General features: G+C 34.9%; 1 protein-coding gene across 3 annotated transcripts in view; it reads right to left on the minus strand.

The window, feature by feature from the left end:
• Positions 1-578: 578 nt before the first annotated feature.
• Positions 579-16,890, minus strand: part of LOC127622828 (neprilysin-like) — a 94,680-nt gene continuing 78,368 nt past the window's right edge. For all 3 annotated transcript variants that reach the window (XM_052096929.1, XM_052096931.1, XM_052096930.1), the window contains exons 7-23: positions 16,715-16,833; positions 16,307-16,372; positions 15,116-15,250; positions 13,663-13,764; positions 10,798-10,934; positions 10,225-10,318; positions 10,009-10,137; positions 7,719-7,817; positions 7,346-7,423; positions 7,083-7,186; positions 6,026-6,084; positions 5,803-5,922; positions 5,580-5,713; positions 5,129-5,194; positions 2,272-2,367; positions 2,102-2,178; positions 579-1,991 (exon numbers count right to left, since the gene is read on the minus strand). In XM_052096929.1, the coding sequence (XP_051952889.1) occupies positions 1,892-1,991; positions 2,102-2,178; positions 2,272-2,367; positions 5,129-5,194; positions 5,580-5,713; positions 5,803-5,922; positions 6,026-6,084; positions 7,083-7,186; positions 7,346-7,423; positions 7,719-7,817; positions 10,009-10,137; positions 10,225-10,318; positions 10,798-10,934; positions 13,663-13,764; positions 15,116-15,250; positions 16,307-16,372; positions 16,715-16,833 (1,715 nt within the window). In that variant the 3' untranslated portion in view covers positions 579-1,891. The remainder of the gene's footprint in view (positions 1,992-2,101; positions 2,179-2,271; positions 2,368-5,128; positions 5,195-5,579; positions 5,714-5,802; positions 5,923-6,025; positions 6,085-7,082; positions 7,187-7,345; positions 7,424-7,718; positions 7,818-10,008; positions 10,138-10,224; positions 10,319-10,797; positions 10,935-13,662; positions 13,765-15,115; positions 15,251-16,306; positions 16,373-16,714; positions 16,834-16,890) is intronic.

The raw sequence follows: 16,890 nt of genomic DNA on the forward strand, positions 1-16,890 counted from the left end.
TTCCCTGTTCGATGCTTTTTATCTTAAAGGCGGAGACCGTGAGAGAACAAAATGCACAACAAAAACAGATTTTACATTAACAATTTATTAAAACAAATTTTCTCTTCCAAGGATGCTTATTACAAAGTATCTAAACACAAGCATCTGAGGTATATCTGTCTGTGGATTAGTTGAGATGGATTTTGGTGAACAGTATTGGATTTTATCAGAGGGGAAAGCAGTGTTCACAAACTTAAAAATACCAAGACAATACTCAGGGAACAAATGGACATAAAAAAATTTAATAAAACAAATGCAGAAAAAAAAACTTATTCTTATTCAGTATTTTTACCTTTTTCATCCTTAAAACAAGAAACATTTACTCGAGAATCAAAATGACAAGATATTAAATCTCGTTTTCAGAGAAATCTAACAAAGTTTTGTGGTTTATTATACGTGAGGTTAATGCAAAATTGTCTTACCTCATTGGCCATTTTTAAGTATAAATCTCACAAAATGTTATTCAATTTCACTGAAAGCAAGATTTAATATATTTTATAACTTTTTGATTCTCAATTAAATTTATGTTGTTTTAAGTGTTTTATTTGTGTTTTTTTTTTTTTTTTTTTTAAGTGCATGTTTTAGCTTACAATTTCTCAATGCCCTTGGGGAAAAAACTTGTACAGCTCATGTAAATACATAGTTACCTGATCACTAACAATATCACAAGTATAATCCTTTAAATTTTCATAAATGTGGTAAAAGAAAAGAGTTGCTTTAATACTTGCTTATGATGTTGTGAAGGGTATGTTTGGACCAGCAGTTCTTAAACTATCGTATCATATTTTCTAGATTAACATAAAATCACAGAGCAAGGGTAAGTGTAAAAATCTTTGGCATTAATATTTATTGTGCGCATGGATTGATTTCAGTATGAATCGCTTAGCCTTGTTCTTCATACGACAAAATCAATAGCTAATTTTTAAGGCTTTAAGTCAAAAATGGCGAACAGGCTGCATATTATTTTTGCATCTACACCTGTTCATACAAGCAAATGTCAAGGCCAGCATATACAATGGGAAAACAAAGCAAACAAATGTAGACCATCACACAAATACACTTGATTCAAAATATTCAAGTAATATAAGCAGACTCATTTGCACTTCATAACTCCTGTGCTTCTGATGTCATGAGACATGTTTGAGAGATTCAGATCAAACATTCAGTTTCTGAATTGCTGGAAATGTTAAAGTTATTTTTATATTCCGGATGTGTCCATTAATATTTTGTGATATTATGAAATGCTCAATGGAAAATCAATTGACACAAATTACAAATAAATCTACATATTTTAATTTTCACTGTGCTAAATACAAATGAGATAATTTTCTTGTTTCCAGACAAAATTATTACAGAGTGTAATTCACTAAAATATCTATTAACTCCTGTAGTACTATACATACAATTCTTGGCATATCCTGGTTGTGTAATACAAAATCAATTATGGTTGACCAGCGGTGGTGCAAGCAGTGGATGTATACTGGTATTGCAAAACAAAATTTTTTATAGGCCTATACAGAATGCTACTGATATTGCCATTTCACAGTTTTACTTGATATTAACAAAAAGGATACAAAAATTAACAGTATCTCTACATAGATGTCACTTTAGATTTGACAATGTATACAAACAGTAAGAGCCATGGATTGAGAAATGATTGCACTAACTAAAATCAAATAAATTGGCTGTCGCTTGTAGGAGTGTATCGATATAGCTCCCCCTCTCCATAAATGGCGCAATTGCACTGGTGGAGTTTAGCGTAGGGACCCTAGTTTACTGCCATAGCGGTCTAAGAGTCAACAGAGAGACCACAGGCCCTCAATAAAACCCTCATCTTCAGTAGCAAGAGTGATCACCACACCCGGCAAATCTTCTCTGGCAACATGTTGTCATGTTTCTGGCACTGGAAGGCTTTGGCAAATTCTGGGAAGTTCTGTAATGATCCAAGGACTCTGTACAATGAGAAATGGCAAAGTAGAGATCAAGTTGTAATATGATGGTTAACAGTCTGAAGGTATGAAAACCAAAGTTTATCATTGTGAGGGAATGAAGGTGGACATACCTGAACTTCCCTGGACTGTGGACGTCGGTTTTGATTGAGTTGACAGCATGTTCAGGCCTATGTGTTCCACACCAAACCTTAAAAAACAAAAATAAGAATGTTCAAGAAGCTTCACGGATACATTCCTGTTCCCTAATTACAGGTGGATCCCATATATTCTGAAGTTATACCTGTGCAAAGTTAAGGAAAAATAGTTGCTCGTGATTGAGGTCAATTCCAGGCAGAGGGGTTTCCTTTCCATGTTTCTTCACATAGTGCTGGTAGGCCTATAAAAGTGATAACACAGCAGCGATAATGACAAATCATGGGAAGAGGTTACTGGAAATAAAGTATGTTCATTATTTCTAAATAAAAATTAACATCAGACATGAAGTATCATCTCACAGCCAAATGTTCTCTGAAGAAAATTTGAATCACATGTGACCTGTGAATCAGTCACTGATTTATGATTGCATACTGATTGCCTATATTTGATGGTGCAGTATGGCCTAGCATTAAACACACTAAACCATACAGTCAATGAGCCATTTTGTCCCCTTCAGCTTTTCTGCAAGACTAAACTATTAAGCTGATTCCCTCTGTCATCACAGTCTGACAGAAATCTATCCACAGCGGAACAAACAGAGCTGACCTTTCTGCTCAGCATATGAAAGTCTATCATCACTATAAAGATGTATCAGAGGAATAGCTTTCCCTTATATTAAAATTCTTGCATTATTTACACATCCTCATGTTCTAAGCCCATTTGCATTTATTTTATCAGTAGAACATAAAAGGAGAATTTTGAAGAATCATCATTAAGCTATTTCCAACTAAAAAACTGTTCATAGTGACCACATCTCTAAAGGCCCAAAAAGGGCAAAATACACCATCTGACTTGTGTACAACATTCTAAGTTTTCTAAAGCCATATTATAATAATGTGTAATGCAACTGTGGACATTTATCACTTACACAGTTTCAAAAAATTTGACTAAATCAAATGCAAATTATTGTATATTTCCATCCACTATGTCATGCGCATTATCTTGAGGGAGCCCGCCTTTTCATGATGGAGCAGCTGAATGCCCTTCTTGCTTTAGGTAGTGTTGTATGTGGTATTGGATAAATTGTACATAACTTTATTCAGTGCTGCCAGGAGACAGCACAGAATGAGTGTCGTATTCTCTTATAACAAGGATTGAGCCACCAGCTTCCATATACCTGGGAACGCTCATGCTCATAACTGTTTTGATAGATTGTGAGAACTTGCTTTTAATGACCAGCTGTGGGTTACATAATTATGAATGGAAAGGTCTATTTTCAAAGATCTGATCTTTCGTTGGACCAGACACATCAAGCTATTGCACAGACCATTCAAACCAATGAGAATCCCATCACACATTTCAAGTGCACAATTGGTAAGCACGTCATAACTTTTGCAAACAATCACATTTAGCAAATAAACCTTTAATCGAATTAAACACATTTAGCACATAACTTTTAATCGAGTTTAATCGCATATCAAGCATTTTCATTCAGGTTTTCTTAAGTGCAAATTAAAAATTTGCATAAAAAAGTTGGATGGAAACATAGCAAGTGAAGAATTACTTAAATTCCTCACACAAAGCTATTGTTTATCTTCTGATAACTTTGAATACTGCAGATAAATTGTATGACATTTTATCATTCTTTTTTATGGGGGTTGTACAGAAAAGTACTGCTTAAAGGGCACCTATTATGGAATTTAGAAAATTAGCTTTCATGTAGTGTGTAACATAGATTTAAGTGAACAAAAACATCCTGCAAAGTTTTATATATGAAAGTTCACCGTAAAAAAAGTTATTGTCTCTCAAAAGTAGGAGTCGACTCTGAGTCAATTTAATTAATCGTTTTTCCAATGAGTCATTTTCCTTTTCGTTGTGATGTCAAGACTAAAAATTATCAAATTGGCCGCTCCACTCATTGCACGCCAAGAGACACCAGGGAAAACTTGAAAACATCATGTCTACAACAAGACGCTGTGTTCTGAAGTGCATATCAAAAGAGACCTTTTTTTCACTGCCCAGGGACGAGCATGTGAAGAATCAGTGGCTAGAGTTTATATTTACAACTATACCACACAAGTATAGCCCAAACCTTGTGCTGTGTTCGCGTCATTTTAATGACGATTTCTTTACGAACATGAATGCTTTCAAGTGTGGATTCGCGAGCTGCTAAGGAAGGTTCAGTACCAAGTTTATTTGGATCAGCTTCCTCCTCCGAATCACAACCTGTAAGTATTATTAAAAATTGTTGCTTTTATGTGTTTTTTTAGCATGCTTAATAAGTATTTGTGTGTGTTGTGTAAGTTACGCTCAGCGCAGCTTCTAGGTCTCCAATGTCAATTTTTTGGAAATATGTGAAATGTTTGTCGATGTTATTGGAGTTGTCATATAGAATAGAGCAATAACTTGTAGGCTAGTAATGCAGTGCTTTATCAAGATGTTTATGCGTTGGGCTAATGCAAACAATAACTGATTGGGTGTTTACCACCGAACTTTGGGATATGATCACTAACATAAATCAACTCAAATTCCTTCTCTGATTTAGATTTTTTTACTACAAAGCGGTGATGGGCGTTCCGTTTCCGACAATCTCTGCACAGAGTATACCAATCACAACTGACTTGGTCATCTGACCAATCACCGCAGATTAGTGTCACGCAAAGGAGGGGTTTGGAAAAATGAGTCGTTGAACGAATCATTTGGGAGTCGGTGAGCAAAACAGGTAAACATAAATGCATTTTATAAGACAACAAAAGTGTTTTTTGTCATTGCATGCATGTAAAACTGTTGTTGGGGACTCCCAAAACAATATTAGGAACATTTTAAATGCCATAATAGGTGCCCTTTAAAAATCCCCCCTTTGTGTTTAGCAGAAGAGGAAAAAACAGGATATGAATTTTAACAACTTGTTTTTAATTTTTTGGTGAACTAAACCAATTCTTTTGGCAGTACAGAGGGCTATCAAGACAGCCACAATAAAGTGTAAGATGCCCTGTTCTTACTTGATAAGACTGGCGAATACCTCCGTTGTCAGCAATGTTCTCCCCAAGGGTATTATTCCCATTTAGCTGTTCACACAAAGGACAGACGAGAGAGAAAAAGAAACGGCAGGGATGGAAAAGAAGACAGTAATTTAGATGTCTCTCACATCTCCAGAACATTATTGCTTACTCTAGTTCCAGGAAAACAATTTGTGGACAATTAAGCCCATATTATTGTCTACAACTCTCAGAAAGGAGCCCTTGACTGATGCATGAATATCATGTACCAAACATGATAAACAACATTTTCACACTGGAAATTATTTGCCATGATAAATAAAAAAACTCATCATGTGCTATAAAGCGACCATCATATTACAGTTTACTATTCTCTATAGGGGTAATGCAGTAAGTGTAATATAAAAATAGTCATGGTTGGATTACACAGTTATTGAAAACATTGGTGGAATACATTTTGTCCATTTGCCAAGTCCCAAGAGAAGTTTCCATACTGGTCCACAATGCATTTCGAAAGCTCATGAAACTTCTGAGTCGAAGATGGAGTCCACCAGTCTTTGAGGTCACCGTCTTTGTCAAAATTACGGCCTGAACAAGAATAGAAATGGCAATGTCAAGCACATGGAAGGTGAAGTGTCATAAAGAAACATAAAGAATTGCAGTCTCTGGTCTTATACCATTGTCATCAAAGCCATGCGTGATCTCATGTCCGATGACCATGCCAATACCTCCATAGTTCAGAGACCAGGGCTGACCTTTCCCAAAGAATGGAGGCTGAAGAATACCTGCAGGAAATACTGAGAGAGAGAGCAGAGCATTTAAGTATAGAAATAATTAATTGATTGCTCTGGCAATCAATAATTGCTATGCTTTATGTGTAAGTTTGCGATTTAGTAGTACCTATTTGGTTTCTGCTTGATGAGTAGAATGCATTGACCACAGCAGCTCCTGTGATCCACCTTGAATTAAAGATGCATATCAATTTAATATTTAATGAAGGATCTTTATTAGTAAGGGGTTTATGGCAGTTACTAAATTGGAGCATTTGCAATGCTATTTTAGACAAAGTATTTTAGTTCCAGTGCTCAAATGATTACCAGCAATGGATTTAAACAAATTGTTGACATTTTTATTTAAATCTGGTTAACTTTGATAAATACAAAATTAGTTAATTTAATGTCACAGCAAATGTATTTGCTTAGCCATTTTTCATACTAAATTGTTTAAAACTAATGAGTTTTGTTAAATAAGTAAATAAGTACTTCACATTTATTCCGAATTCATAATATTACGTACATTATTTAAAGATAGCTCAATTCAGTTTGATTGAAATTTGTCATACATACCTAAATTTGTAAATCTTAAAAAAAGGTCTTAAATATTTTTTTTAATTAATGTAAATATTGAGCATTGTTACGGTAATATATTTATATTACTCAAACATTCTGGTTAGGGTTTGATTCACATCTTTAACCATAAGCCCAATACACTTAACTTTGTTTTGTAGATAATTTCAGCCTTTGGTGTGCTGTCTGTTTTTTTTTTTTCCATTTTATTAAAACTTTTTAGGACATTTTCGACAGATGTTTGTAAATCTCCCATTTACTTACATTTCAAAATCTAACCAGCAGTGATTACACTATCATAACATTTGCATACTGAATACTGAATTCAAATTTTCTTTATTAAATCTATTTGTGTACTTAATTGGTCTCTTCTTTCTTGCATCACATTATGTGTTGATTCTCAAGACATGCGCTGAGTGTCATGGCAAAGTGGCCCTGATGCATAATTTCATTTACACAGAATCAAAGCCTAAAACCTAAACCTATCTAAAGTATCAGCATTATTCTTTTGCCTCATTGTAAGTACTGGTATTTCTTGCAGAAAATGCAAATCAAGTAATAAATTTATATAACATACATAAAAAAATAAACAATGAAGATATATTTCTTACTCTTGTTTGTTCACGTTTACTCTTAATTTTTTCAGCCGTTTCTTCTGACCAAATTCCAAATTCTTCAGAATGTTCTCAAAGTATTCGTCTCCATTATAGCTTAACTAGTAATAGGAACAATGAAAAGTTAGACATACTATGCACAACATAGTAAAGTTAAGATAAACACTTCAGTTGTTTTAAATTATTCAAAGGAGTCTAAAATTTTCTGAAAAATATACTCCTCCCATGCACAGTCAACCCTTCGTTTGGCAGCCACTCACATCTTGGTATTCCTGGTCTAGGTATGTGTCATTCATGATGTTTTCTGAAAAACCAATTCTTTCTCGGATTGCTCGTGCCTGAATGAGGAAGATTAAAACAAAAATGTAATATGGCTTTTAAATTTCATGGTTCTGGATGGCTATAACACTCTTTCCTCACGATGTAAAATTACAGCTACACACGTCAAAGATCTCTCTTTGGTTCAAAGTTACTCTTTGCCATGTCTCTGCCAAAACCTCAAAGGCCTTAAACATATTGATGCCCTTGTTCCATATGGAATAATTTCAAGTCATGGCTTTTCTTTAGATCAGCAGTGATATTATAGTATCGATTGCCTTAAAGTTTAGAAATTGAATTGAAAATAAGCCTCACTTTCTCCTCTGCAGCTTTCTTAGTTTCAGCGTCCATCCAAGCTAGATCATCCAGGTTACTTACAAACACCTCTCTGATGTTAGCGATCATCTCATCCATCTGAACCAATTACAAAGGAGGACACCATGAGACATTTCCCCAAGGACATTCAATTCACACACATCATTTATTGGTCCCACTTTATATTAGGTGTTTTTAACTACTATGGACATACATAAAAGAAAAAGAGTTTGATGCAATTTACTTATCATGTAAATGTGTGTTGTTTTAATGTAAGTAATGTAACAATATGCACATACACAATAAGTATATTTTTATCAAATTATTAGTATTTTTAAGGAAAGTACACAGAAGTTAAAGACTAATAAGGACTGAATTAAGAATTGTTTATTAGGTTGTGTTTATGATTTATAAGATTAACAAATAGTTCATATATTAGCACTAAATTGTTAGTGTTGGTTAATTGGGACATTGGTTGATCAAATCTAAAGCATGTACAAGTGGATATACAAATACAATTTAACAGATACAGTTATTAACAGAAAATTATTGATTATCACATTCTCATTTAAGATAGCTTTAAAAAGATCCCTTCAAAAACAAACACTTCAAAAGCTTATTATTTATATTAAATGTGAATGCCTTCTAGGACTTTAACACAAGCCCAAGCTTTCATGCTGTTTGGACAGGCAGCTATAGGATGCAGGCCAAGATTGTGAAAATACTTAGAGGGGTTTAGTGGAGGGTCTTATCTTTATAAGAATTTTTAAATTTTTTTGCCTCATATTTCTCTAAATTGTTAAATAAAACATGAAATTTACTTTTTGTGGTCTTTTACCTGAACATCATTTTCTATAATAGGGTATCCTATTCATGTCTGACATAGATACAGATATGGAAAAATCAGCTCTGTGTAATACATTTTCACACTGTACACAGGGTTGTTTTGACTGGAACTTATAAGAAATCTTGTTCTTTCATTTATTAAACAGTCTGACAGATTCTGAGAGACCACTGATTGCTCACAGAACATTGCTATAATAAGTCATGACGTCTTAATAGACTGGTGGACAGATAGACAGCAGTGGATGGGGAATAGACCAATTATTGGCAGATATTTTTTGTGCATATCTGTAATGTTATCCTGGTGACCTCAAACGCACTGGTACAAAATGGATGCTGTGAGTAACAATCTGTGGTTGAGTCTTTGCAGATGTCACCTGATCATGGACACACACACACACACACACACAAATGCTAAGGCCTGCCATTAACTATGTGCCAAAAAAACACCAACGTCATCAAACATGCTGACATTTACCAATGTGCGCATCAGCACATGCATGGAATGATTACACACATATGGAAAAAAGGACATAGACTCAATGATCAATTATTAATGGAATAGTTCACCCATAAAATCCAGACAATATTTACTCTTGTGTTGTTACAAAAAAAAAATGTTTATCCATGAAAAACAATTTAAGATATCTTCACACAGGTCTTCTACAAACAACAGTTCAAGGTCCAAAAAGGACAAACAAATAACCATGAAAGTTCTCCATGTAACCCATACACTATATTCCAAGTCTTATGCCATACGACTGCTTTATGAGAGGAACAGACACATTTTAAGCCCTTATTCACTTATAATCTTCCTGACAATCATATGTAAAAGATATTTTGGAACATTCTTCAAAAATTCTCCTTTTGCGTTCCACGGGAAAAGTTATGGCATATGGTTTGGAACAACATGAATAATATAGAGTGAATAATAATATAATTTTTATTTTAGATTAACTATTCCATTTACAAAACTGATCTGGTTGAAAATTTAGGACATTGAGGGAATTCAACAATTAAGATGATGTTATGTAGTTTCATACATAACATTGTGGAAAATGTATATCTACAATATCAGACATAGACGCACACACTGTGCAGGGTGTTGCCATGTACATGTGGTGGGCATGAGGCCGGGAGAGTCCAGTGAATGATGGAGTGTTAGAGAGTGTGTTTTATGACAGGTGTCCTGTTGCAATGCTCAGCTGTTCGTACATACATACGAGGAAATGGACACGACTCAAGTCAACCCACACAGTCCAGAGAGAGGATTGTACAAGCACTCCAGAAACCATGAAAAGTGCACATGACCACAGACTAATACATAAGACCCACACAGCAGGTATTTTTATTATACATTATATTTTTCAGTATAAACTGATATGTGATATTATGATATTAATATTCAATGTTTAAAATACCCAGTGAAAATTGCATTAAATCTCACCATTTCTTTGCTATCTCCGGCAAAGGCTTCCTCCACGTACAATCTCCCCACAGCATTTTCCATGTTGTTGTTGACGTAGATGGCACACTGCCTCCAAACCGCTGCTTCAGAGGTGGTCCCATAGATAGCCTGAGATAAGTAGGAGCAATAGTCGAAATGTGTAAAAACACAAGCAAAGGCAATTCGCAGTTTGAATTGAATTTCCTTGGTCCTCACCTTTCTGAAGGCTTTTCTGGTCTCCCTGTATGGCCTGCTCAGACCGACCACCAGATTCATAATGAAGCGCCACACCATGTAGTTCTGAATGTCCCTATATGCATAATCACAGAAGTATTCATACTGCATCATATGAAATGTACTGCCTCTTAACACTTTTATTAGAAAGACAGTCAAAACTTGTGACTTTGTGTCGCACGTACACAATCTACCACTGCACCACGGCTCCAACTTAAGTCAACAGCTTTGTTTGGAAGGCTAATGTGCTGCTTACTGTGCATTAAATTATGTTTGCTGTATGCACCAAGCACACTTATAATTTTGTTTAAGTTTATTTCGTATGGAATACAGCCTCTCATACAGTGTGTTCTGCTATACTGTATACTGGACAGTTTGGCAAATAAAGTATCCCATGCATGCTGAAAATATGCATACTTCACAGGATATGCATATTCCGTTTGACAAAATAGTATGACTAGAATGGTGGTGTTCTATAGCCATTATTTTAGTAGCAGATCTTAGAGCAGCTAACAGAGCTAAATATTGTATAACTGAAGTGGTTGTGCGAACTACCTCTTAGTGTACTTGGCAAGAACAGGGTTGAGCCTCTTAAAGTAGTTAGGGGCATACACAATAACATCCTCACTGCCTGTAACAGGAACGCCAACTGTGGCCATGATCCTGTTAGTGAAGAGTGTCCAGTTGAACACCTGAACAGAAGTAGTGTGGGTCAAAATAAATATTGGATGAAAATCAGACATATTCATGTTGTTTATAAGATGAATAATATAGTTCATTGTGGATCAATTCAAACATTATACATACAAACTCTTAAAGAAGTGAAGAAGTGTTTAACTACTAAGGCATTCATTCACCAACGGTGCAAGTACAGTATTTGTGCAAAACACGTGTGTGTGTGTGTGTATTAATACTTAAGTGACCCTACAATAAGTCTTATTTCAGAGTAGCAAAAATTAAGCTTATTATAGCTCTAGGATTCTGGGGTTCTGCATAAAAATGATCTTTGATGTGCCTGCTCAGCTTGTGCACCTTTAGATTGCATAGGGAGACATTCGCAGTACTGCTGCTCTCTATACGCATATTACATGGTATGTGTAAGGCACCATCTTACCCTAGGGGGGCACCATCTTACCCAAGGGGGGCACCATAAACTCCTCCAGCTGCCATTCCTGTCATGTTACATGGTATTAAGGACCCAATAGCCTAGTTCCCCTGGGTATCTCTCCTCTCTTAAATATTATATTTAAAAAATAATACAAATTATTTTATTAAGTGTAAAACACAAAAACAAAATTACACAGAATTGGCAGAAAGAGTCAAAACTATTTTCTGTTGATTTCTATTGTTCAGAGAGTTTAGTTTTATATGATTTACTTTACTATTTCATGAGTTCAATGATACCAGCTAATTCCATTCATCCATCCAAATGCCATGCCAATAATAATTAAAAGTAATTAAAACATATAATTAAAATTATTAACAGCAACCAGAAGAAACATTTGAACACCAGATTGAGATTCATATTTATATTAATAAATGATGGCTGTCGGCTGAACTTTACACACATACACAAAAAGACTGTGTACTAATATTTAAGTTTAATATTTAAGAGAGTAGAGATATCCCTGTAGGAACAACATTGAGCCATATGAAGAAGCTGTCTTTCACATAATTAAACCAATCAGGTCAGAGTAAACTGGTCAACAAAAACCTCATTTGATTGGTTACAAGAAGCAGGTAGACCTGCTTTCCCCTCATGCATGCAAAACTTTTTAAAAAGTGTTACCACAAAAAAAGGGAAGACTGAAACATGTCCATCTATTATTTCTAAACATAAGTCAATTACACTTTTGCAATAGATTATTGCAATAGGTCAATCTATGGTGCTTTTCATGATATCATTTCTTTGCTTGCATTTCGCAGATTGCAGGTTTGCATTGATTTTGGACATGATCAGGAGCAAAAACATTGTCAATAGTATAAGTGGGGAAAAAAGGAAGTCAGAAGAATACAGATCAAATTGACATTGTTCATTTGAAGTTACAGATTCACAACACATGAATTACACTTATGCAAACATAAAAAGCAAATATATCTATATTTCTTTTTGCTTGCAACTTGATTTAGACATTTACAAAATTTTCTTTGCACATGCAAAAATGTTTATGCTTCCAATTTGATTTACGCTTTCACAAATCTTACTTTGTGCATTCAAATAATTTAGACACAGTTTAATCTTTATAAATAATCCAAGGGCGTAGGTTTTCTTTGAAAGTTGGTAGGGACATAATGCAAGGAGAAAATTATTCAAAATGTAAATATTAAGCGTGAGAGAAAGTATAGTGTCTATAGCTACTGTACAATATTTCCTTATAAAACAAGTCTCATTTTCTAATCTTCTGCCCCACCATATTAAATATGATCCTGTTTTTACTAGCACTATTTTGATCACAAAGGTTACATATTACTTTCTGTATTTTATACACAAACATGCTTTTCCTATCTACCCTGATGTTCTTCTTCAATGTACAAAATAAACATGTATTGGCTAAATGTATGCTATACACCAGGGGTCAGCAACCCATGGCACCATGCCAGCATTGGCACATGAGGGGTAATCACTGGCACACCAGCAACAGCGAGAAAGGAGTAGACTTTTATTTATATATACTCTGCTCTTGCATTCCAATCTACATCTTGATGTAATCCTTCCTCATGATCATGCAGCATGTTTTCATGAGGCTAAACAAAAAGTAAAAATATGACAAGACTGCAGTATACCCAACAGACTCATGCAGCGTGTGCAAACCTTTCGCACATCACAAGCCGGCAGCACATTTGGTTAATCGCGCTAGTAAACGCACCCGCTTTGCTTCAGTTAGGCTGCGTGGATGACAGCCTGCATTCTGTGTTTCATTTGTTTATTTTTGCTTTCAGAACAACACGTGACGTAATAAGGAAAACACCACTATTAATCCTTGAGATTTCCAACTCAGCATACAGGTACAACCTCCTTAAACCATACTGTACTGTACATTAAACGATTAAAAGAGAAAACATAAACCCACATCGTGTGATTCAAAAATCGAAAACTATTCAAAATATAAATGAAACCTCAAAAGTAAACAGCCATTGTCCAGGAAAATAAAAAATGGCACTCCATTTCAAAAAGTTTGCCGACCCCTGCTTTACATTGTGTGCACAAAATATGAAATATTAGTTAAAAATGCAAATATTTCCCAAATGTTGGTCAAGACATTTTTCCTTTTCTGAAAGTTGATAGGGACATGTCCCCACCATCCCTACTTAAATCTACAGCTGTAATCCAGATTCATCAACATTAGAACAACAGTAAGAACTAATTTATAAGAACACTTGTATGCACTGAGTCTCAGATGGGAGGTGACACTTTCTTACCCCAGAATCAAACTCCAGGGTGAAATTGGTATTCAGGGTCTCCAAAGGCATCTTGTTATAAAGTAGAACCGGGTTGTTTCTGTCTTCGGGTGTGTCTGTTGCCTGTGACAACAATGAAAGCATGACATTTTCAAAAGGGTGACAGAGCATTTCATAGGATGTGAGGGGGCGATACAACAGTTATGTGTTCAGTTTTCACTTTCTGGAAACTTCACTTCCTCCTACAACGTTAAAACACATAACAGCTTAAATGTCCTTATATAAGCATACTTCAGTGTTCTTTTTAAAATGTTTCAAGCCTTTACCTCATTAGAACATATAATCTAGGACCTGTAACCTAGCTGTGTACACTAAGCTGAACCAAACCTACCCATAATAAACAAATCTGTATGCACTGTTGTGATAGTAACTGTGTATAAGGATTTAACAGGCTTATTACTGTAAGTATGAACATAGCAGCAGTGCTGGTCTGAATTCAGCTCTAAAACAAACTAGCGTGCTCTGTACACTGAATAGGAATGAGTTCATTATTTTAAAAGGTAAAAACATCACTACAAACATGTACCAAATTGCGCTGGTAATACAGCCTCCATGGCAAATTGTTTCAGTGTGGAGCACGAACACAACATATGGGTTAAACAAAGAAACATCCTGTTCCTTGGGCACTGAATGTAAAATAAATCTGCAAATAACTCACCAGCTAAATAAGCATCAAAAAGGATGTGCAGTTTTTAAACATCACATTTGTTATAAATTGAAAGTACATAGTTTATAGGATACAATAAATATTTAAAACATTTTAAATCACTTTTTTTTTCTTTTTTATTCAAGTGAACTCCAAAACCTTGATTTGCAGTTCCAGGAACTATTTGTTAACATATGTGAACACATTTCCTATTACATATAACATACTGCAACAAAATATTTTACAAAACTCTAACATTTGGCAAAAGTTGCAATTTAGAGGTTACAGTTTCTCAGCTGACAGAGCTTGACACTAGTAATACAATTTTAGCCTATTTTCAAGATGTATCCATTTCAATTGAATAACAAATTTCCATCTAATTGAATTGCCTTATCTTTAACAAAATAAAATACTGTATATATCCTGAACGCATTCTAAGTGACTGTGGATACAAAATGATTAAAATGATTTAATGTAGAGATAAAAGTGAAGCTAGTTGGCAAATAACAATGGCTCTGGACAGAATTAACCCACAGATAAAGTTGAAAATGATTTTTAAATATATTTAAAAAAGGTCCCACTATCAAAAATGGTCCCATATTAAAGTGCTAGAATGACTGTTATGCTTCTCAATAGGATGAAAGTAGTTGATTACAGCACTTCCCTGCTCTAACAGGAAATCTCTAGCCAATAACTGTCTCTCAGGTATCATAAGATACGTATAAATCTTATCAGAGTGGTTGTATAGTGGAAATTTTTCATGCTTACATTAGCAATTTCCTTTTCCATCATCATCAACCGGGAAACTTCTTGTCTGATATTTGTGTCATTAACCTCCAGCCCCCGGTCAGTTCGGATAAGCTTTGCCAAGTCAGTCATGAAGTTCTCGTATGTCACACAGGCCTAAAAAAAATCACATTGAAAACACATGAGTGCTAAATTCAATACCTGTGTGCATGCATATGTTTCTAATTCAAATACGGCAGGATCCAGATGCTGGCTCCCCAGCCATTCATGAAGATTTGCGAGACATTTTTCAGGCTAATTGGGTTGATTTAATACCTTCTTTCTACCCTTCCTCACATTATCTTGACTGATCATCTTTAAACTAGAACCAAAAGACTAGATCTTGTCTGAAGCTCCTTAACCTGCTCTATTCCCTGTTTTGTTTCTAATTAACCAGCCAGAGCTGAAATGGATAAAAGACACATAGCACTCAGAGTTATAAGCTTGACTTAAATATAGATTAGATGATAACTAGCACTTAGTGTCCATTGGGTCTGTACACTCCAACCCAAGAGTGGCTGGTTAGGAGAAATTAATTTCAAACTGATTAGCTTGTGTTTACATAACAAGACTGTTGGATATTTTACAAAATGGTCCGGAATCATCTTGTACCTCTAACTTGTGTGGTTTGGGCAAGTTCAATTAAAGCCAGAGGAAAAACTGATTATCCGGTTCTGAGAGCAGATAAAAGTGGATTTCCGCTATCTGGATGCTGGTGCATTGATTTTGAATACAAAAAGGATTTTGGTTGTAACATTTTTTTCTCACATTTTACAAATATGATATACTGTATATGGGATTTTGTATTGGATAAAAAAGTTAGAGAGAGTAAGGGGAGATAGATTACATTTTTTATTTATTATTATTATTATTGTTATTATTATAATATTAATATTGAGTATGATAACATAATTGCCACCTTTTAATCTCTTTATATCTTTTCGTTTCTGGCCCTGTTTTGTTATGTGTGCATTAAACAAAATTGTATGCAAAACAATCATGCCAACAAAGTACTGAAATTTAAATCCATACTTGAAAAATATAGAATTGAAAATGAAAAATATTAGATAATCAGTCAGCTTTACATTAGAGAGCTTGAGGAGATAGTAAGAGAAAAGCTAGAGAATAAGTTTGACAAAATCCACCTGTGCCTGTTTAACAGGTTGTTCTTACCTCCTCATAGGGCCCAGTGCACACATAGTAGTCTCTTGAGGAGAGGCCAAGACTTGGCTGGTCAAACTGGCACGAGGAACAAAACCAAAAGACAATCAGCCTTTCATTCTTAAAAGGAAACCTGATGCATCCGCATGATGAACTGTCCCAATAAAACTGTATCATTTACTACAATTAAAACTGAGAAAGCACTTGAAAGTGCCCTCTAAGGCACTTAAACAAGGGCACAGATTCTTCATGGAGATTTTGTGATTTAAAATCTTTGGCTTTGGCTGAGATAATTAATGGCTGTTTAGAGATCACACAAGTGTTCTAAACAGACTTATGTACTGTAAGTGAACATGAAAGTGTGTGTTTTTTGTGCAAAAAAAAAAAGAATAGAAGTAGTCTGTTGTTGTGCAAACCTACATGAATGATGTGTGCATTTGAGTCTCTGTCATCTGTACCGATAAAAAAGCTAACTAGGACTTGCTTTCCATATTTCTCATTCAGTTTGGCAATGGCATCTTCTGCTCTCCAATTCAGTCCTGCAGAGGAGAAGAGAAGAGAAGAGAAGAGAAGAGAAGAGAAGAGAAGAGAAGAGA

This window comes from Xyrauchen texanus, chromosome 29 (genome assembly GCF_025860055.1).
Source record: "Xyrauchen texanus isolate HMW12.3.18 chromosome 29, RBS_HiC_50CHRs, whole genome shotgun sequence".
In the NCBI taxonomy this organism is placed as follows: domain Eukaryota; kingdom Metazoa; phylum Chordata; class Actinopteri; order Cypriniformes; family Catostomidae; genus Xyrauchen; species Xyrauchen texanus.